Source organism: Sus scrofa, chromosome 2 (genome assembly GCF_054392235.1).
Source record: "Sus scrofa isolate SSC_HxYL_T2T_F1_AM1 chromosome 2, Sscrofa_HxYL_maternal_Yorkshire_Landrace_v2.0, whole genome shotgun sequence".
Classification (NCBI taxonomy): domain Eukaryota; kingdom Metazoa; phylum Chordata; class Mammalia; order Artiodactyla; family Suidae; genus Sus; species Sus scrofa.
The window spans coordinates 151,750,519-151,772,979 of NC_139384.1; the positions used below are offsets into that span (position 1 = coordinate 151,750,519).

General features: G+C 50.7%; 3 protein-coding genes across 7 annotated transcripts in view; 1 reads left to right on the forward strand and 2 right to left on the reverse strand.

The window, feature by feature from the left end:
• PSD2 (pleckstrin and Sec7 domain containing 2) overlaps window positions 1-22,461 on the forward strand; it is a 684,196-nt gene that overhangs the window by 310,728 nt on the left and 351,007 nt on the right. The window lies entirely within an intron of this gene.
• On the reverse strand, window positions 1,160-7,487 carry SPATA24 (spermatogenesis associated 24). Of its 3 annotated transcripts, NM_001177922.1 has the most exon segments (6): window positions 1,166-1,725; window positions 1,833-1,935; window positions 5,100-5,170; window positions 5,263-5,393; window positions 5,621-5,686; window positions 7,343-7,486. In NM_001177922.1, coding segments are annotated over 6 exon segments (618 nt in total). In that variant the 5' UTR covers window positions 7,460-7,486; the 3' UTR covers window positions 1,166-1,595.
• DNAJC18 (DnaJ heat shock protein family (Hsp40) member C18) overlaps window positions 12,198-22,461 on the reverse strand; it is a 39,487-nt gene continuing 29,223 nt past the window's right edge. Inside the window, exons 7-9 of one of the 3 annotated variants that reach the window (XR_002341938.2) lie at window positions 20,519-20,691; window positions 14,128-15,529; window positions 12,198-13,109 (exon numbers count right to left, since the gene is read on the reverse strand). Coding sequence is in view for 1 of the 3 variants with exons in the window: in XM_003123993.7 (XP_003124041.5) it covers window positions 15,405-15,529; window positions 20,519-20,691 (298 nt within the window). In the remaining 2 variants the exon portion in view is untranslated. Of the gene's footprint in view, window positions 17,416-18,710; window positions 20,692-22,461 lie in introns of all 3 variants that reach the window. The other 2 variants (XR_014838862.1, XM_003123993.7) reach the window with 2 other exon arrangements.

Here is a 22,461-nt window from a genome sequence, read left to right on the forward strand (position 1 = left end):
TAGAGGAGCGAGTCTTGGAGGGCTTCCCCCCTACTCCAAAAGTTGTACTGGGGCCTCGGGAAAGTGCTTGTCCCTGGCTGGACCCGCTGCTCTTAGTGGAAACCTACTGGAAGAGGCTGGAGGCTGCCTTGACCATCAGAACAAGTCCCAGAGGCTGATGTGGGGTCTCTTAGGAACCTTTAGGGTAGCGGTGGTCCCTCCTCTAAAGCCCCTCTGAGGCAAGACTAGCTCTCGGCTCCCCTAGGCACTTGACAAGGCCCTCATTCCAACCCCCGCCCCCTCAGGACTTGCCCTGGGAACAAGTGCTGATGGGAAGGCAGCCACCACCTGTCACTATCCTGGGACAATGACAATGGGTACCACTTGCCCTTAAACTTCTGGCTTCAAGGTCCTGCTATGACTCAGGCCCCAGCTGGCCCAGGAGCAAGCGCACTTATCCTCACCCTGACCCAGGAAAGGCTGCACTTGACAACCCTAACTCACCCTCCCTCCCACCTGCCTGGGTGTGTGCCCAGGATCACCTTAGGGTACATTAGTGTGCCTTCTGAGAGGATGGAGCCTGTCCATCACATCCAGCCCTGCATATGCGACTTGAACAAGTCATTGTCCCTTCACAGACTGTTACCCCACCTGACCAATAGACACAGCAGAAAAAAGAAAAAAAAAAAAAAAAAAAAAAGATGTAGCATCGTCCCCTCCCTCCATCTAAACAGATTACTGAGCTTGTGTTCTGGAGACGTGTAAGAAGGTGCAAATGTGATTCACAGGTATAATGTTCCTGTTATGTGATGGAATCCGATTTCCCAAATTCATTGTGGTCCTGGCTCCACTGTTTGTTTTTTCCCGTGTGTGTATCTTTTTAGGGACGCACCTGCGGCATATGGAGGCTCCCAGGCTAGGGGTTGAATCCGAGCTACAGTGGCTGGCCTACACCAAAGCCAGAACAACACCAGATCTGAGCCACGTCTGTGACCTACCACAGCTCACGACAATGCCGGATCCTTAACCCACTGAGTGAGGTCAGGGATGGAACCTGCATCCTCTTGGATCGCAGTCAGATTCGTTCCCACTGAGCCACAGCGGGAACTCCCCCACTGTCTTTGTCCTCTCCAGTCAGGGCTTCTCACAGACACATTCACAACACACACAGACAGAGCTCTTCAACTTGGGAGAGTTAAATTTACCAGGGCACTAGGGTAACAGGGCTGTTTATACAAGGAGTAATTTCATACCAAGAGTAAGAAGGGACAGTGCCTACTAGACAACCGAGTAATCCCTCCCTGACCACAGCCCCGGACCCCCACAGCCCCCGACGGTGACCGAGGGAGGGCGGGCAGTAGCGGGGCCAGAGACCTGGGGAGCATCCTCAGACTTTTGAGTCCGGGAGCGGCCTGGTGGGTTGGTGGCCCAAAAGGCAGGCGGGTAGGAAGGAGAGTGCCTTTTGCCTCTTACCCTGCCTCTCTTCTGGGGTCCCGGGCGCTGTGAGGCCTGAGGGAGGAACCCACAGGGACAGGAAGGGTCAGGACGGGGACCCCCACAGCAGAGAAGGCAGAGGTTGGGCATTACAGCCAGATAATGGGAAGGCGACAACCATTTTATTTTTCCCTGGGACGCTGGTGGCTCCGGGCCTGACGCGTCCCTGAGGCTCTCTTATGCTTCTGGTCCAGCACCTGGGCCATGTAGTTCTCCTGCTGCTTCTGGATCCGGAAGTCAGACATGTGATTCCTGCAACGGAGCCGGCTGGGCGTGGGCTGGGGACAGCCCAGGGTGGGGGCCAGAGGTCTGGCTCCCCACTTCCATCAGCATCCCCCAGCCTGGCCCGGAGCCCTCACCTGAAGATCTCTTTCTGCTGGCTGATAACTTGCTGCAACTCCTTAATCTCATTCTCTTTGCCATTAAGTATATCTTCTTGCTTTATAATGTGAGACTCAATTTCTGTGGGGGAGAGAGGCAGGGAGGAGGAGGGGTTCCCACCCCATGGGCTCCTTCCTGAGATGCACGTGGCTTCCCCCACCCAAGGGCTCTCCAGGAGTAGCTGCCAATACCTTACTAAGAATGAGTGTGTTATGGCGTCCTTGACGGGGGGAGGGCACAGCATCTTGACGAATGTGTCAGTGACTTCCCGGCTCTATTCTGAAGCGGGTGGCTCCATGAGGGCCTGCAAAGGCCCTTGGAGAGAGAGGAGCAGCCCTGCCCAAAGGCAGGAGGATGAATGGCTCCTGCTCTCAATGCCAAGCAGCTCTTTGTAGATATCACTCCCTTGGTCTGAAATTACAGCCCTTCCCAATACGTCACATCCCTTTTTCCTGCTTTACTTTCCTTCTCAGCACTTAGAGCTCACACACCATAGGCTTCACTCATTTGTCTTTTCCCTACTAGGGACACGGGTTTTTGTTTTATTCGTGGCTTTAACTCTAAGGCTTAAAACAGCACCTGGCACAGAGTCCATGCACCATGCATTTATTTGTGGCATGAGCAGGCTCGCCCCTGGGGGTTTAGGTCCTAGAAACAGCACCTAGTTCAGTCATCTCAGTCCAGCCAGACCTACCGAGGGCCAGCCAGGTGCCCAGCCCTGTGCTACGGCTTCGGGGGAGAAGACAGGGTTCCTGTTCCATGGGCTGGTGCGGGGGACACCCAGGAGGCAGGAGCAGCAAAGCTTACCCCCAGATTAAGTGCTCGTTAGATGCGAGGATGACTTTTGTGTCTGGGGTTCAAGTCCAATGAGGCTGTAGGCACCTGGGGTTGCTTCGTTTACACCGCGTCCCTCAGGAAGCCCTGAAAATCCTGATCCTCCAAGGAAGAAAACCCCATCGCCTTTAAAGGCTGGACAAAGATTAACTACAACATAAACTCTGAACATGCAGACATGCTGACGCCTTTAAGGTTTCAGAAGAGAAGACCTGGTAAGAAGTTAAGGCCCACGTCCCAGAGAGGCCCAGGGGGAAGGAAGAGAATGACAACAAGAGCTCGCTGGGTCTCAGGACCAGGACTATTGAAGCTCCTGCCCCAGGTCATCCAGCTAATCCAAACCGATTGCTCGTGAAGTTCTTATGGGCAAAAAGCATCAGAAATGTGTTTCAATCTTTTAAAGTAAGTGAGAGGTAAATTTAACATACACGGCACCCAATGAAAGAGTGGTTAGAAAAGACTTTTGAAAAGAATGAGGAACGTCGTAAACTGAAACCACACAGAGGGAGGCAGGGGTAGGGGATAGGCCCGCGGGGGGCTGAGGCCCCCAGACTTGCTCAGGTGATGCCTTGTGCCCGGCTGGAGGAGTTCAGGACATTTTGGCGGTGGGTAGCCCAGCTCCTCCCCATGACTCGCAAATACACACAGAGCCCTGAGGCCGGGTCTGATCTCTAGAAAACGCCCTGGAGGAAGGGCCTTTGGTACCACTAGGAAAGAACCCTAAGATCCTTTTAGGAGAGCAGGGCGATGCCCAGGGAAAGGAGGAGGACTAGGGGACCAGCACCCCTGGGTGTGGAGGCAGTGACTGCCTGTTGCGCCCCAGGAGGCTCTAACAGGAGCCCTCAATCAAACAACCGTGAGGCTTGTCAGTCCAATTGGCCAGATCAGGGTGGCAGCCTGCTGGCATCTTACCAGTGAGAGTACGCACCAGGGAGAGAAAAGCGGGCCAGGTCGGTAGGGGGTGCCTGAGGCTCCAAGTGGGGGCCCATCAAGAGAGACCCTGAACCTCCTTTGGGCTTGAACTCTGGCCTATTCCAAACGAACAATGTAGTGGGTGAAGGAGATGGTGCATGGGGAATTCATGGCTACTTCTTAAACTAAGTAAGGGGCGGTGAGCATTCTGGGGAAATGGGAGGGATTCCTCAGGTCTTGAGCCACTGGGGAGCTGACTGAAGGGCCCCACAACTCCCAGGACCAATTGAGCCAACAAGTGTCCACAGGCATCTGCAGAGAGCAGAGCTGAAAACTAATGGCCCACAGACATATTTCCCTTCGCCCAGACAATACTTACAACATTTCCAAATCAATTACCAACACGAAGAAGTCATAAAGGCTTCCATTAAAATCTGATTTCCAGTCTCTCTCTCTCTCTTTTTTTTTTTTTTTTTTTGTCTTTTTGTCCTTTTAGGGCCGCACTAGTGGGATATGGAGGTTCCCAGGCTAGGGGTCTAATCAGAGCTGTAGCCGCCAGCCAGAGCCACAGCAACGTGGGATCTGAGCCGAGTCTGCGATCTACACCACAGCTCATGGCAATGCCAGATCCTTAACCCACTGAGCGAGGCCAGGGATCAAACCCACAACCTCATGGTTCCTAGTCGGATTCACTTCCACTGAGCTACGCCGGGAACTCCTGCAGTCTCTTTTTTAGAGATCTGACAGTACTGGGCCCCTACTGCCCTCACCCAGAGGGGGAAGGCCCTTGAGAGGGGACATGGCTTTCCACACATTCCACAGTCGCCACTCCTCCCTATTGGGTCCCCAACCCTGAGGCTAAGGGTCAGCTTCCAAATAGACTGTGCTTGTTCTGTTGTTCCTCTGGTAACAGAGTTATCAGTAAAGCACACTGTTTCTTTTCTTTTCATTTCTTTAGGGCCACACCTGTGGCAAATGGAGGTTCCCAGGCTAGGGGTTGAATCAAAGCTACAGCTGTCGGTCTACACCACAGCCACAGCAAGGCCAGATCCGAGCCGCGCCCAAGACCTACACTGCAGCTTGCAGCAACGATGGATCCTTAACTTGCTGAGATGGCCAGGGATCAAACCCACATCCTCATGGATACTAGTTGGGTTCTTAACCCACTGAGCCACAACGGGAACTCGCACTATTTCTAATAGTCACCAAAAGGGGGAAAACAAAAAGGTGGACTAAGAAGGTCGCATGTTTCAAGAAAAATGGGAGCGAGCCCGTTCCTTTATGGCCACGAGGAATATCGTACACCCACCGCTTCCCTCATTTCCGTGGCCTGCCTGGTCCCTGAAGGCCTTTGCGGAGGTGTGGTCCGGCTGGGCTTGCCTGTATCCTCAGCCGGGGACAGAAGTTGGGGTGAAACCCTGCCCTGGACACAGGCACCGGGCTGGTAGGGAGGAGCCCATGTATGTAAGCGTGGGAGGGAGTGCGGGCCTCCCGCCTACCATTGCACTTGGTGATGAGCTGGTCCTTCTTGCTGGACTCCTGCAGGGCTCTGCTCTTGACACTGGAGAGCCTGCGTGGAGAAGATAAGAAAGGGTGGGAAGGCCGATGGGCAGGTGGGGCACCCCCCCCCCACGCCATCCCCCACTACCAAGGCCCACTCACGCCTTTTCAAAGGCCAGCTTCTCTTTCTCCAGCTGTTTGGACAGCACCTCTACCTCTCCGAGGGCAAACTGCAGCTTCTCCTCTTCCTTGGCCAGGAGGACCTTGGTCTTGGCATGGGCAGCTTTCTCTTCCTGCAGGGGCAGCAGTGGTAACCTCATTACCCCAAGCCACGCTGGGTCTCCTAGGCTCCCTTAATCAGCCCTCTCTCAGGGCGGCACAGAGAAGCCAGGGGACAGAAAGACTGAGTTCTTACTGTCAGGGCTCGAGGCTCTCAGAGGCAATACTCAAGGATTCTGCCCAACCACAGGGATCCTGGGAAATGGGGGAAGATCAGAAGCTGACAGGGGCCATCACTTACCACCAGCTTTTTTTCCACTGCCTGGAACTCTTCTTTACTGACAAAATTTTCGTCCTGGAGAACCATCTGCAACAGAGCCTGGCTCAGGGAAGGCCTGGGGCTGGGGTGACAGGGGTGTTCTCTAGGGACCAGGACCAAGGAGAAAGAATGGAATGAAGCCCAGGACACCTAGGATGACACTGGGGCCCACGGAAGGGAGAGTTCCATTCCACAAGATTCATGGATGCTCAGCTCTGGGTTGAGGAGCAACCGGTCTCATGGAGAAGGCAGCCCATGGCCAGCCCTTCCAGTGTGGTGTGGGCCATGATGAAGTACAGAGGGCCGTGGTAGCCACAGGAGGGCCCAGACCCGGCCTGGGGAAGGGTCAGAACTGTTTCGAGGGAAAGAGATGTCCACCTGGTATCTGACTGCTAAATATGGGTGGGCCAGAAGAAAAGAAGGGAAGAGAAAAGTGTTCCAGAGAGTGAGGACACATATGCAAAGGCCAGCTGCCAACCAAAAGACCTGGGTACCCAAGTACCCAGCTAATTCAGTGCCCAGAACTGCATACAACTGTCAGAGCAAGAAACAGGTGTGAAGTCAGTTTTATTCTGACTCTGCCTTCTTATCACGAGAAAAAACAAAAATAGAAAAACCATGGACTTTAGCTGGCCAGGACTTTACCATGCCTGTCCAGGTAATCTGTGGCTCCAAAGCTTTGCACCCAAGAACTGGGGTTTGATTGATAAGGCAAAAGCAAAGGTACATAATGGGGTTGGAAGCCTGTAAATCAACATGTGAAGAGCCAGTTCTGTGCTTACTGCACTCAGCACGGGGAGGGGATTCCCTAATAGGAAGGATGTATAGGTTCTTTGCACATAAGGGCCTTGAGACGTCATTGAAGTCCCCTCCAATTAGAAATGGGGAAACTGGGAGCTCCCCTCGTGACTCAGTGGTTAAGGAACCCAACTAGGATCCATGAGGACACGGTTTTGATCCCTGGCCTTGATCAGTGGGTTAAGGATCTGGTGCTGCTGTGAGCTGTGGTGTAGGTTGCAGACACAGCTCAGATCTGGGGTTGCTGTGGCTGTGGTGTAGGCCGGCAGCTGTAGCTCCGATTCGACCCCTAGCCTGGGAACCTTCATATGCTGCAGGTGTGGCCCTAAGAAAAAATTTTAAAATTAAAAAAAATAAAGAAATGGAGAAACCGAAGCTCAGCGAATAGACAGGCATATCTACCAGGCCCTGTACAACCAGGCAATGAGAATAGAGAACTTTTTTGGGGGGGGGGGGGCTTTTTATGAGCATACGGAAGTTCCCAACCAAGGGGTCGAATGAGAGCTGCAGCTGTCAGCCTACAACACAACCACAGCAACACGGGATCCAGCCAGCCCTCTGCGATCTACACAACAGCTCACGGCAAGCCAGATCCGAAACCCACTGAGCGAGGCCAGGGATCTAACCGCGTCCTCATGGATACTAGTCAGGTTGTTAACCACCGGGTCATGAGGGGAACTCCCTAGAACTTGGTTAGGTCTAAAATTCCCTGGTAAATATTCATGAGACACTACCCCTTTCTGGCTCCACCCCTACCAGCCAGAACACAACTGGGCCCCGCCTCCTTCTGATGACGCCACTAGCAGGTGCTCTAGGCACGCCCCTGGCATCAGAACAGGGTCTGGCCCCGTCCCCACCATTTAGGCGTCCAGTCTGGCCTCTCCCCCAGCTCTCCTGGCTGCGTACCACGTTTCTCAGCTGGTGGATCAGTTCCTCCTGAGACTCAATCACGTCCCGCAGTTGATCGAAGGCGAGACACACCGATCCTGACCCCCCCTGCGACCACCCGAGGGGCGTCGCCATCTTTAGCCCCCGCCAGCTCGTTGGAAATGGCTGCCGCTGGCAGCCTCACGTCCGTCGCCCACCAATGAGAATGCGACGCCACAGAGCACCTTGGCAACCGGGGGCGGGGACTTCCTTTGTTAGCAGCGGTAGGGCTCGCCTCTTAAAGGAGCCGTTCACTAAGAGGCGGCACATGGGGCAGAGAACTAACACCATTCGTAATCGAAGTTTATAGAGGATTTGAACATGTATTATACGGTGTTTCTCACACAGGCCTGAGGAGCAGGCAGGCCCGACCTATACTTACTGTAAGGGCTGAGGAGCAGATACCAGCCCCTTGGCCTTTCCCCTGGGCCCATTAAACTGCAAGTCCGCGAAGCAAGAGTCAGCTAAGGCAACCGCTGCATCTTTAGCTTCATACGTCTCATCATCCCACTCTAATCGCTAATTCCCCTTATTGTAGGAGCCTCCGGCTTCCTGTGATCCCTCTTCCTCCTGGGAATACACTTAGCACTTAGTGGACCTGAGTCCAGGCAAAGAAGTGGAGCTCAAGAATGGAAAAGGAGAGTGGCTTTACCTAGAATAAGGCTCCTTGGAGTTCCCTGGTGGCTCTGCAGGTTAAGAACCCACTGTTGTCACTGTTGTGGCATGGGTTCCATCCCTGGCCCTGGGGACTTCTGCGTGCTGCTGGCAAGGCCGAAAATAATACATATATACATACATACATATATACATAAATACATTTTAAAAAGAAAAAAAAAGATTCCTCATACTCCAGTACTAGGCTCCGGGCAGCCACACTGGGGCCATGTGTGGCCATGTCAAGGCACTGGGGAGGGCCCTGGAGAGCCTGAAGAGATGAGAACTGAAGTGGGCGAGCAGGAGACTTGTCAAATGGAAGCAGGGAAGGATAAGATGATCACACATCTCCGCCAATGCCTACTGAGGGCTTTTTTTGAAAGACAAATAAGATTATGCTTGGGGTAAACCAGAGCTAATATTTATTAAGTATTGACTCTTCGTGACATCATTATGCCCTTTTTCTTTTTCTTTTCTTTTCGGCTTTTTAGGGCCACACCTGTGGCATATGGAGGTTCCCAGGATAGGGGTCGAATTGGAGCTACCACTGCCAGCCTACACCACAGCTACAGCAACAGATCTGAACCACGTCTGTGACCTACACCACAGCTCATGGCAACGCCGGATCCTTAACCCACGGAGTGAGGCCAGGGATCAAACCCATGTCCTCATGGATACTAGTCTGGTTTGTTACCACTGAGCCACGAGGGGAACTCCCATTATGCCTTATTACTAGTATTTCATGTGATTTTCATAATAACCTTGTAAAGTAGTTTCTAATGTCTCCATTTTACAGATGAGAAAATGCAGCTTCTATGAGAATGAATAACTCAACAAGCCAAGGTCACCCAAGCTAGTGAGACTTGGAACAGGGTTTTGATGGGCAGTTTGACTTCACAGTCCAAGTTTTTGTTTGTTTTTTTATGGGTACATCAGCAGCATATGGAAGTTCCCTGGCCAGGACTGAATTCCCAACTGCAGCTGTGACCTATGCTGCAGCTGCAGCACCTCTGGATCCTTTAACCCACTGCCCAGGATGCCTCCACAGTGATCTGAGCCGCAGCAGTTGGATGCTTAACCCAAAACTGAGGTTCTGGGTTCCTCTTCATGGGCTGCTTGGGCTTGCACAGAGCATGACAACCGAGTTTAAAAGAAAGCATGCAGGAATTCCATTTCGTGGTGCAGCGGAAACAAATCCGACTAGGAACCATGAGGTTGCAGGTTCGATCCTGGGTCTTGCTCAGTGGGTTAAGGATCCGGCGTTGCTGGGAGCTGTGGTGTAGGTTGCAGATGAGGCTCAGATCCTACATTGCTATGGCCATGGCGTAGGCTGGCAGCTATAGCTCTGATTAGACCCCTAGGCTGGGAACCTCCATGTGCAGTGGCTGCGGCCCTAAAAAAAAAAAAAGAGAGAGAGACAATAAATAAATAAATAAATAAATTAATTAATTAATTAATTAAAAAAAAAAAAAAAAGAAAGCATCCAAAGTGATGAAATGGAAATTGCGTTCCTTAAGGCCTGGGCCTAAAAACCGCCATCGTGTCACTTCTGCACAACTCTATTGGTCAAGGAACCACAGAGCAGAGGGGACATGTTCCAACTTTTTTTTCTCCCTAAGGCTGCATATGAGGCATACGGAGGTTCCCAGGCTAGGGGTCGATTAGGAGCTACAGCCACCAGTCTAAACCACAGCCACAGCAACACCAGATCCAAGCCTTATCTGCAACCTACACCATAGCTCACGGCAATGCCGGATCCTTAACCCACTGAGTGAGGCCAGGGATTGAACCTGTGTCCTCAAGAAAACTAGCTGGGTTCGATACTGCTGAGCTACAATGGGAACTCCCCATCCTACCTTTTTTTTTTTGTCTTTTTAGGGCCACACCTGCGGCATATGGAGATTCCCAGGCTAGGGGTCTAATCGGAACTGTAGCTACCAGTCTACGCCAGAGCCACAGCAACGTGGGATCCGAGTTGTGTCTGCGACCTACACCACAGCTCACGGCAACTCCGGATCCTTGACCCGCTGAGTGAGGCCCGGGATCGAACCCGAAACCTCATGGTTCCTAGTTGGATTCGTTTCCACTGCGCTATGATGGGAATTCCTCTCCATCCTACCTTTCGATGGGAGTAGTTTCAAAGAATTTGAGCTATAGGTCCAGAGAAGTCCTGACAGGTGACAAGTCATTTCCTTCAAGGTTCAGTTCAAATAAAATCAGACTAGAACTTGGGGGAGACAGATAATCATCAACTAAACATTCACATAAATCCCAATTTAAGTCATTATTCAAGTAAATAACATTATAGCTATGACAGGTGCAAGAAAGAGAGCAATGAGAGAAATTTAAAAGAGCCCAATCTGGGGTGTCAGAGAAGGCTGTGAGGAAGAGACGTTTGAGCTGAGACCTATTAAGGTGACTGGGAGGCACTTAGCAAGGGGGGCAGGGCCAGGTGAGTGGGAAGGGGCCCCAGAAAGAGGGAACAGTATACACAAAAGCTCCTTGGGCACAAGGGTTGCCAGCGTGTAGTAACTAAAAGGCTAGTACAGCAGAAAAGAAAAAGATGTATAGGACAAGCAAGGGTAGAGGCCAGAAACTCGGTTGAGCTTAGTCAAGCATTCGGTCAAGATGAAGACTTGGCTGACTTTTATTCTGGAGGCAAGATAGGTACGGAAATATTTTAAGCAAGAGGGTGACATGCTGTAACTTATGGTTTGAAAAGATCTCCCTGGTTGCAGAGAGGTGTACAGATCGGAGAGGGCCCAAACAGATGCACGGAGACTTATGCTGGTGCAGCTACTGCAGGGGCTTCTGTCAGAGAGAGTGGATGGTAATTTGATTGTTCGGGTCAGAGGAGATGAAGAGAGTGGATGGATTTAGGATGTTCTGGAAGTAAAACTGATAGGACTTAATGATGGAGAGGATACGGGAAAAGGAGAGCCAAGGTGTTGTAGTTGTCCCCTGCTGCAGATTACCACATGCCATAGCTTAAAACAGCCACTGTATTATTTGCTCATGACTCTGCAGTTTGAACTAGCTTGGCAGGCAGCTCATTTCTGCTATGATCATCAGTGGGGGTGGCATAACCTGCTTGGCATGGATCATGTGCCTGGGTTCAATTCTTGCCGCCAGCTTAGTTGTCTGGTTCTCCTTTGCATGGCTTCTCTGCGTGGTTAGCTTAGTGGTCTCAGGGTGGTGGGACTTATATGGCAGTGGCTTCCCCAAAGTGCAGAAATGGAAGCTGCTGGGTTTTGCCACATTCTATCAGCGAAGAATCAAGGCCAGCCCACATCAGAGAGGGGACTACACAAGGTCATGAATGTTAGGTGTGGTCCATTGGGAGACACTAAATTAAGTCTACCACACAAAGTCTCCCTGGTTTCTGACTTCATACTTGGATGGATGGTGGTGCGATTCGTGGAAATGGGAGCATTCCAACAATGTTCTCTCATCTCCTTCAAAAAAAAAAAAAAAAAAAAAAAAAACTCACCACACTTGGTATGAAGGTAATTATATTTCCAGTCTCTCCTCCTCAGAACTGCTTTCACTGATTCTTCATCCTAGACTAGACCCCTTTGTTATGGATTCCCAAGTTTCCTTTGGTCTCCTCTTTGAGAATCATCCCACTGGGGAGCACTGTCTAACTGGCTTCCCCAGGAGATGTGAGCTCCAAGAACCTGGGTGCTGGGTGTCACTTGTTTCCCGACCCCCGTCTCCAAAACGCGGCCCATCTGGTACACACTTAACTCTCCTTCTTTGCTGAATCTTATCTCCCTCTTTCTTCACAAGAATGATTGTGACCGGCTGGGCTCTGCGAGCCCAATTGAACAATGTCTTATACTTCTAAACCAAGGCTACCTTCACTGCGGACCATGAGGGACAAAACTCGCAAGGACCTGGGATAACCACTGATGTTCATATGCCAAGTGGATGTGATGTGTACACTGGTTGTAGGAAGCTGCAGCTGCCGCTCTCTGTTGGGAAATAAGCAGAGAACGGGTGATGCCATCAATGCTTTCTCTTGTTCTGAACACCAATAATTCTACTGGGGCATGAGGGAGCCCTGGAGCAGAGATCGACAGCCTGTCTAGCCTTAAGTGGCTCCGAGGAGTGAGTAATATGTAGAACCCGAGGGCCATGGGCGAAGGGGAAAGAACAAAGGAAAAATATAAAGCCATTCTCTTAATAGAAAATTGTTTAATTTCTTTCTCTGTTAAAATACACTCAATCCAGATGCAGTGGAGCAGGTGACCAGATTTTTCAGGATTCTTACACCACTGGGAGCTGGTTCTATCCGTGTCAAACCCGTCTGGTCACAGAACACTCACATCTTTAATTTCAAATACTGAACGTGATGCAAATGATGTAATCAGTATCGAACACGCGGGTATATAGTTACTTGGTGGTCACTGCACGAGGTATCAACAATGCAGGCTCAAAAATAAGATGTATGGCAAGTTGGTCCTTTCCAAAAGTAAATATATTAGGACACTAAGTTGACACTTTAAATGAACCCAAAATAAATACGAATTAAGAGCTAGCTCCTGTGAGGAACAGTGCATGCAGACAATGAACTCGCAAGTGTGGCCATTTGTAACAGAAAGCTCTGGAATCCCAAGGGCGCTTCCTCACAAAGCCAGTCCTGAGTGTGAGGACGTAAAGGAGAGTAACGCGCAGCTTGGCTGGGCTGCTGGATTCCACGTTGCAGTGGCGTCTGGCATTCAGCATCACTTCTAAGAGTTCCCAACTGAAAGAGGAGCAATGGCATTTTCTTACGGGTCACATCTCCTAGGCCCTGAGGCTGGGCGCAGATGGAGGAAGCTCAGAAGTCATCTGGTTTGAGCAGATGAACCCCAGGGTTGCTAAGCTGGGGACACAGGTTCCTCCGAACTGCAGTGTCCTTGGGTGGAGAGAAGGCTCTTCACCCTCCCCTCCTCACTGCTGCCATGCAGGGCAGACGGCACTTCCACTCTCATGAAGGACAGCTTCAGTTCGCGCTCGAGCCTCAAGCCCGATTTCTTAGCCCCACTGCCCCCGCGAGTCTCCAGTCTGCATCCGTGTTCACGGAAAGTCTAGAGCTGCATGCCAAGTTCTGACAACAAGAAAAAGCCATACCTAAAGAGTTGATGTATGATAAAAAAACCACCTTCCGAATGATGTAGGCAAGAGGAAAACGCTTATTTTACCGCCATGCAGACGACCCATCTAAGATGCAACCCAGGAAATTAGAGTTTAACAATATTCCGGACAGTACCCGATCGATTAAACTATCCTTCACCCCAAAGCAAATACCATTCCCTCGAGGAAAACCAGGTGTGAGTGTTGCCGTCTATTAGGTAATAAATAAAACAGCACTGTCAGTGCTATGAAAGCAGACAGCAGACCTGCCATTTAATGAAGTGAGTTAGTCTTGACTCTATTTAATATAATATCATCGCAGATAACTCATCTCCGCCATGAAACCCATCAACTGTGGGACCACACTCTTCATGGGCATCGAGCACAGGGGGTTAATCTGTCAGGTCAGTTTAATTATGGCCCATTTCCAGCAGCTGGGGTGAGGAGAGGAGAGCTTTGATTTTTATGTGTGTGGGAAAACAATCTTTCCAAAGCCTGTTTGGCTCAGACACATTCTACTGCATAAATCCCCTCAGCCACTCGGAGGGGATCAAGGAAGACCCCCAAACCCAGGAGCACAGACCTAGTTGGGTGACAAAACTTGGCTATCTCGGCAACTGCTCTCCCTCCCACCCCAAAGCTGAGCAGATGTCCCCACCAGCCACCAGAGCCCCCCTCTTCACCTCTGGACTCAACTCCTGACCCTGGGGGACACCCCCGGGGTGCAACACCCACACGGGAACCATGCTGGACGTTGTTGGCCCAAATCACGGCTGTGCAGCTCAAAGGAGAAATTCTACTTTGGAAACGAGTTTTAGTTTCCTTCTAACAGGAACTTTTATGCCATCCTGAAGGAAACGTGGAGTGTGGACAAGAGTCACCTTTGATGCTTCCAGGTTCAGATTCACGACAGAATCTGGGCCCAGATGATAATCCTGCTAGCTCTTCCCCACAGCGAGGCCCAGAACCACACCGCCCGGGCAGCAACTTACCTCTGTCTTGTCACCGGTGGGAAGAGCCGCCTGCTATTGTTTTGTATACAGAATTGGTGCAGAGGTGTCCCGAGTGGATGCAGGACTGTCACAGAAAGGATACAGGGTCCCAGGCTGAGAGTGGGGGGCAGGAGGGATCCTCTGAGAAATGGCGATGATCACCCACTGCTCCTCGGTCATCGGCCCACCATCCAGCTCTGCCACAACAGCTGAGGGACCCGGGTCAACCGTGCACCCTCTCTGGGCCTCTGTTCCATGCCAGACACTCGATAAATGTTGACTACACGGAAAAGCATCTCCTGTCATACAGTGCCCATACAGGGCACTGGGGTGAACAGTGACTCCTGGGGCCAACGTCAGACCCCGACAGCCACGGACAGAGGGGCTTTCCCCTCTGCCTCCAGGCTTGAGCAAACAGCCCAGCTGGCTGGCAACGCCTCCCCTTCGGTCTGGCCACTGTACCTCTGTGGGGTGCAGGGACACGGCTCAAGTGTGACGCTGCAAGGGAACCTGACAGAAAGAACATTCTCTGGGTTCTATGAGGGACTAGGGGACCTGCGCTGAGCAGCTGAGACTCCGTCTGGCATTCGACCTTCACCTCTGGCTCCTGCTTCCCCGTGTCCGGGGAGCTGTACCACTAAAGCTCTCAACGTCTGGGCCCTCTATCAGAGGGCGGGCCAAGGAAGCAAGGCATCCCAAGCCAGGCAGCCTGCGAATGCCAGTGACGCCAAACAGCGATCGGGCAAAGAGGAAACTCAGGGCCACAGCAGTTGACATTTCTCCACCTTCCCCACAGGAAAGGGACAGGGGAGCTGGGAGCGCGTTCCAACAGCTGAATACAGCGGGGAGACGACCGACTGTAATGAAGGGAGAGGTGCGATTCCGGCGCACACGGTAACCAACCAACAGGAAGCTGCTCTGGCTGAGCCTGGGGACGGCTGCGTACGGAGACTTCGGTGGAGGAGGAAGACAGTCAGTCCGCTCTGGCTGAACGACATTCCCAGAGGCAGGGCAGGGGCGGAGCGGGGGCTCAGTCTAACATTCTGCCGCTCCTTCCATCTCGATGACCTGTTCCTGGCCCCTGAGCCAACCCCCAGGAAGGATTCTGTGATGCCAAGTCTGGCTCCGTGCTGAAGCGCCTCCAACTCTGCCCACCAAACAAAGTTAGCCAAGTGGAAAAGGTTCATCATTTCCTAGCTGTGTTTTATAAAATGGAATTAGGAACATAAAGGGCACCAAGGGGCAAAACCCCGAGCCTGCGTGGGACCATCCTCCTCTCAGCCCCCTCTGCGTAGGCCAAGAAGTTTGGAGAGTTTTTCACAGTTTTCAAGTTTCAGCGACTCTGCTTTCTGCTTCAATCGTTCATCTCTGTATAATCCTGCCAAATTGGTCAACTCCGACTCTGAAAGATAAAAGAGGTAACCAATTCATCAGGAGGGCCGAGCGCCTTTGTTTCCTTTTGGTACTTTGGAAGCAAAGCTCCTTTTACGTTAATGCTCTTTCTTGCGGTTAAATTTAAGAAACGCTCATTGACTCAAGAAACACGCATGGGCGGCCACCAGGTGCTGAGGATTAAGTGACACCTGTGGTCCTGGAGTCCGACGGTGTCTGAGCTGTGTGACAAACGCGCCGGACTTCGTTCTTATCAATAGAACATTTGGCACCAGACTTAGGAAACCTGCACGCGTGCAGTAAGAGGAGATTGTGTTTCGGGGCCTTTCCACCAACGGTATTCGGATGGCAGTCGGGGGAGAAGGGAGGCCCATCGCCCGCTCCTGTCATCTGAAACAAAGACAGCTGCTCCAACCTTCCCCCCGCGTGGCTGGCGGGATCGCAGCTCTCACATGCTGACTGACACGGCCTCGGGCGGCTGGGCACGCCTGCCTTCCCCGGGAGCCAGGGTGCTGGCGGCTTTCTTACCCCCTCACTGCATGTGGGGCCCCGAACGCAAAGGCCAAAGGCAGCTGGGCTCTTTTAAAAGCGAAATCATCTGGATCCAGTGACCTCTGTCTCCTTGGCAAAATGTATTTCATTTTCTCTTCATGGGGGAGAAGGTCACTCTATTTTTAACCAGAATATAATCTCTGCTGTCCTCTCGGACTCAGCAGAGGTTTGGCTGCCTCTACTTTTTATTCTTTTGTGTAGTTTCAGAGGCATCCCTAGGCAGGAATGCCTGGCCAGCACCTCCAGAGACGTGCTGCGCAGTCACAGGACGGCGTGCTTGCAGGGGCTGTGTGGCTTCTTAGAGCCTCCAAGAGCAGGCAGCTACTCCATGTTTAAAGGACCATGTTTGCGAAAATGCCATTTTAATCATTCTGAAATAGGTCTATCCATCCTTAATCATCTTGCTGGCAGATTTTTTCTTGGGAGAACGAGAGGCACCTGTCCGATTAATCAGCAAACTGCCTGGAAACAGGACTTAATACGTAGCTGGGGGAACAACGGCATCAGTTTCTGAATACGTCTCTACCAACACAAAACTGGCCTTTCTTCTCACAATGATTCTGTTTACATCACGTAAGGCCCAAAGTGCAGATGAGGTAGGGTGAGTGGTGAGGAGGCCTGAACGCCCACCCTCTACAATGGGGGCTCAGAGCCTGGGCCCTGGTTGGGCAGTTGTTTGGCAGGCAGTGGGTCTCCTAGGCTCCAGAACAATGTGCCCTCGCCCTATGGCACGGGGCCTGCCGTGTGTGCCAACCAGAGCTTGTCTTGGCACAGGCATCCTCGCAGGTGATGCGGCTTCATGGAGGATCATGCGTCCACTCAAACGAAAGCCCGTGGCTCCTCCGTTCTGCCCAGAGCTCGGCACTGCCTCCATTTCTCTGGCTTCTCTGGCACATGGAGACCCGTTCAGGAGGGTTCTGGGAAACCAGCCTATGCCTTTGGTGCTCTGGAGTCACAGCTACACCGCTGATAAAGCTGATTCTGTGGTGATGTTTTTCCTTGAAATGAATTCCTTCGGTTTCTTGTTTACTGACCTTATCCAAGGGTCTCACTGCCTGAAATCTTACTCCAAAAAACATTAAGGGCTAATGATTCTTACTATTCTCTACACCGCCAACCACTGTAATAAGCTAATGAAATAGAACTGCATACATAGGAATGTGTTTCTCAAAACATCACATGGCTGGAGTTCCTGTCGTGGCTCAACAGAAATGAATCTAACTAGTATGCATGAGGACGCAGGTTTGGTGCCTGGCCTTGCTCAGTGGGTTAAGGATCTGGCATTGCTGTGAGCAGCTGTGTAGACCAGCAGCTGTAGCTCTGAATCAACCCCTAGCCTGGAACCTCCATATGCCGTGGGTGAGGCCCTAAAAAGATCCCCCCCCAAAAAATATATATGTATATATATCACGATACATCACGTCCCTTTTTGCTTTCCACAAAGTTCACTGAAACCAGGTTTCTATGCTCCAGAGACTGAGACCCCCGGCTGGTCCAGAGCAATGACCGTGAACAAAGGCAGTGTTTCAAGGAACCACGTCCCACACCCCCAGGACCCTGCTTGGAGAAACTTCCCTGCAAACTGCCAGTGAATCCTTTTGCACGTCAATGAACAGAAGGTCAATGCAATGAATATGCTACTTTTGACAAATTCTGTTAATATTCAGTAACTTCTAAGGAAAAATGAAACTCTTGGCAGAGGCAGGATCAAGAGAACATCGTTTCTTCTCCGCAAAATGTTTCTCTCTCTCTCTCTTTTTTTGGCCACGCCCATGGTATGCAGAAGTTCCTGGGTCAGGGACTGAATCTGTGTTACAGCTGTAACCAGAACCTCAGCTGGACAATGCTGGATCCTCAACCCACTGGGCCTCCAGGGAACTCCTGCGAAATGTTTCCCTTGCCCTGAGGGCCACTGTGAGAGACGGATGCAGCACTGAGCCTTCAGGGTAAACTGATGCAGGCAAACGGCCAAGAGAAGCAGACTCCAGAGCCTCTCCAAAGACACTCTGCACACGAGCCCAGGTCGGAGCCCTGACCACTGGAGACCTCGACGGGTCCCAACCACACTCACCTCACGATCCAGCCCCATGGGACAGGGCTGCATACAGTCGGCAAGGCCAAGCAAGGTCTGGACTCGTTAGGATCCAGGCACTTACTACATGGCAGACAGCATGCTAAGTATTGCTCTCCTACCATCCTCCACAATCCACACGGTCTCCCTGGGAGAAAGTTCATTTTATCTCCATTTCAAAGCCTGAGCTTCTACCCACTCTGCTACCCTGCTCTGGGGCACAGAAAGAAGTTCTCCGCTGCCGGGCAGGGCTGGGATCTCAGCTCAGCCCAGCCAGGTCGGGAGGCGTCCTACTTGTTACTTGGGTCCATCCCAGTCCAGTGGCACAGCCGCTTCCCGACACTGGGTTTATTATCTAGGGGCAGCTGTGAAGGCGTAAACAGGGCAATTAGGGTTCATAGCAAGGGCTCACTCACACAGTTCACACCGGTGAAGCAGTCTAAGGAAGAGCAGAGAAAGAAATTAACAGAAGATTTTAAAAGACAATGGCTAACTTTGCTAAAAACAGTTTCCATTCGGTATTTTGCCAAGAGTGAACTTTGTTCTCAAGTGGGTTTATTTTTACAACCTCCATGTGCTAAATTTAACCTTGCTGGCTGCACTTGCTGCTGGATCCGGAGGGCAGATGCTGCTGGTTCTCAAATGGCACTTGGGTTGTGTGGAGGCTCCAAGAGCCACCATCCTTAAATGCCTGAAATAGATTTTTAAGGGGTGTGTGCTGATAACCCCTGGGCTGAACTTGTGGGTACATGCAACGTGCTCACCCACTGGATGTTCGTATCTGGAGGGCACCCAAGCCCTGAGAGGAGGCCTCAGGAGGATGGGATAATCTCCTGGAAGCCACCTCAGGTATAATTCCTACCATGAGCTCTTTGTATAGCTCCAGCTGGTGTGTGTGTGTGTGTGTGTGTGTGTGCGCGCGCGTGTGTGTTTGAAGAATGTGAATTGAAATTCATCAATTTCTTGCATAAAGCTATAAATTAAAACCCTCTCATGGCTTAAAACAATGGAGACTTTTAGACATACACTGTGGCCTTCACCGGATTTGGATCCACGTTTACAATGCCTGTAAGTCTAAGGCTTCCATCTTGCTCCAAAATTCTATCCCCATTTTTGAAACATGCAAAACCTAACTTAGCAATGGGGTGGGGGTATTTCCCAACCATTCGGTTTTGTTTTGTTTTTTTAACTAAAAAAGCAACTTCCTCCTCCAGCTGAATCCCCCCTTACACCCGAGTCATTGCCCACTAAGCTCCCAATGCACCTGAGAGGTCAGGTGGGCTCTGCAAGGACTGTGCCAAGGGCCTGGGACACAAAATTAGTAAGACGTGGCTCCTGTCCTCAGAGAGCCCAGAGTTAGCAGGGAGACTGCCATGTACCCAGAGAACACGAACACTGAGGGTGGCACTGAGGGAGAAGGATGAGCACAGCGCTTTAAAAACAAAGAGGAAGGAGAGATTAACTCGGGGTGGGGTTGGGATGCGAGATGGGTGGCGAGGGCTTAGCGGCACCATGACCAGGGATCTAATTTTATCAGACACCGTTAGATGTTTCATAATACCCGCTGATAAGGTTTTTAAAAAGGAGTCTTGCTTTTTATAAATTAACCAAAGCCAAGTTTTATAAGATACAATTACTAACGGGTGTGTGTTTGTGTGTGTGTGTGTAATTCAGGTGGCATGAGAAGGGAGCCTGTGGGCTAGGAGGCGGGGTGGCCCTTGCTCAGCACACCTCGCCAACACTCTCTGGATGTGTAAGCCAAGTGGCAACACTGCCACCCCACTGTCTCCAGAGAGGGAAACAGCGTGGAAGAATTGCTCTGCTCCACGGATGGTCACTTCTGGTCTGGTGGCCACAGCTGATTGGAGGGGAAGAGAAGGGGCACCTAACCCAGTCCCAGCAACCTCCAAAACGCAGGTTAGGCTGCATGAATCAGACTTCCCTCAGAGAAACATGGAATTAGGAAACTGGACCAAATCAGCTGGCCACCTCAAGAGGAAGCTTGTGATGCACAAAGAGGCCAGTGACTGGTGGGGTTAGGGAAGTGGGAGAGTGAAGAGGAGGGCAGCAACCAAAAGAAACCATGCAAATCAAGGCCGTGAGGGGGAGCTTAAAGAAGCAAAGGAAGGCAGTTGGCAGAGAGAAGGGAGACTCAGAGACAGGCTGGCAACTAGTACTGCCCAAATTCCTAGGATCGCCAAGCCCAGGCCACATGCGTTCCATTAGGAAACTTCCCTTTGTGGGTTTAACCTCCTCCCTGTCCCTGTTCACATCAACAAGAGCAACGCACACAAGGAGAGAGGAGGGACCCAGAAGCCGGGGAGGCCTCAGGCTGGAAGCGTGGCCACCAGCTGAAGCCCTTTTAGGGCATCTTACTTTGCTGTTTCTCCTTCCAGCAACTCGTCTGGATGTAATCAATGTAGTCCTTCTCTATCGTCTTCTCCAGGTCACGCAGAGAGGCTCCTCTGTAGGCCTTGTCAAAGTTTTTATCCACGAAGTAAGGCACCTGTAGGTTTTGGGTTTCTCTAGAAATGGTGTAGCCCAAGGTCCTGAAACAAGGAGAGAGAGGCGCCCATGAGCTTGTTCTATTCGGCAATATCACTCTTAGCACCAGCCTCGCAAGCAACGTCACAGTCCTCCTCACAGGGCAGATGCAGATACCATTTCCTTTTAAAAATTTTTCATTAACACATATCATATCTACTATCATTAACAGATATCATATCATTTTCTAAAAGATCTAATATTTATTATTTCCCAAGCAAGGCAATAAATGTAATGTCACCCTTGTCGCCATTATGTGAGCATGTTCAAATGGACTCAGTCTTAGCACATTTATTCCCTTCAGGGATTTACCTCCCTCTCTTCTCTCTTTTTAAATTTAAGATACACAAGAGTTCCTGTTGTGGCGCAGTGGAAATGAATCCAACTAGTATCCATGGGGATGAGGGTTCAATCCCTAGCCTCACTCAGTGGGTTAAGGATCCGGCACTGCCATGAGTTATGGTGTAGGTCACTGACATGGCTTAGACCCCGAGTTGCTCTGGCTGCGGTGTAGGCCAGTGGCTGTACTCTGATTCGATGCCTAACTGGGACCTTCCATGTGCCGCACGTAAGGCCCTAAAAAGAAAAAAAAAAAGTTTAAGGCCTGCACCACAATGATTCATACATGCCGTTTTTCGTATATTGTGAAATGATCAAACAACAGGTTCAGCTAACATCTAGCTTTTCATCTACGTAACAACAGAAACGAAAGAAGAAACAAAGGAAAAAATTTTCTCCTTGTGATGAGAACTCTTAGGATGTGCCCTCTCAACAATTTTCCTCTCATTTCCTATCACACAGCAGTGTTAACTACTGCAGCCGCTACGCTGTACATCGGATCCCTCCTCCTTATAGACCTGAGAACTGTTAGTCCCTCCAACTCCCCTCCCTTCCCCTCTACCTCTGGTAGCCGCAAGGCTGATCTCTTTTCTATGAGCTTGGGGTTTTTTTAGATTCCACATGTAAGTGAGATTGTACAGTATTTGTCTTTCTTTGGCTTACTTTACTTAGCATAATGCCTTCAAGGTCCATCACTGTTTTCACAAATGGGAGGAGTTCCTCATTTTTATGTCTGAGTAATACTACTCCATTGAATATACATAGACCACAACTTCTTCGCCCATTCAGCCACTGATGGACACTCAGATTGTCGCCATGTCTTGACTACTGTATATACACTGCTCTGAACATGGCGGCGCAGCTGTCTGGGTTCCCCTCTGTGAGACTGCTTCTTTCGAGGCTAAAAGTAAATCTCTGCATGCATAACAGCAATTTCTGTAATGTACAGGACCTCGCATGGCACCTGGCACAGAGCAGGCTACTGATAAATTTGGCTGAACGAAATGAATGTTACAGTAAACGATTTACAAATAACCAGACAGCTCATACCAACTTAGTTCCAATTGTGAGGTCATGATAAAAAGTACTTCACACACAGTCGTGAGGTGAGAACTACCAAAAACTGTGACAAATATTTCAGTGAGAGGGGAGGGATGGATTGGGAGCTTGGAACTGGCACACTATTGTACGTGGAATAAATGGTCAATGGGGACTTGCTGTGCACTACAGGGAAACCTACTCGAGATTCTGTGATACCCTATATGGGAGTGGATATGTGTGTATATGTATCATTGAAATGCTTTGCCCTACATCAGAAATTAACATAACACTGTAAATCAACTACATGTCAGTAGCATTTTAAAAAAAGATTTCAATGATATCTCCAGGCTAATGCTCAGTGGGTTTAAGATCCCCAATGGTATCTGGTGTTCGGA

Coding starts and splice junctions, on each gene's coding strand:
- SPATA24 (XM_013995173.3), bottom strand. CDS start 7,459: ATGGCGACGCCCCTCGGGTGGTCGCAGGGGGGGTCAGGATCGGTGTGT. Junction 5,394..5,620: donor CAGTGGAAAAAAAGCTGGTG/GTAAGTGATGGC, acceptor CTGCCCCTGCAG/GAAGAGAAAGCTGCCCATGC. Junction 1,726..5,099: donor GCTCATCACCAAGTGCAATG/GTAGGCGGGAGG, acceptor GCTCCGTTGCAG/GAATCACATGTCTGACTTCC.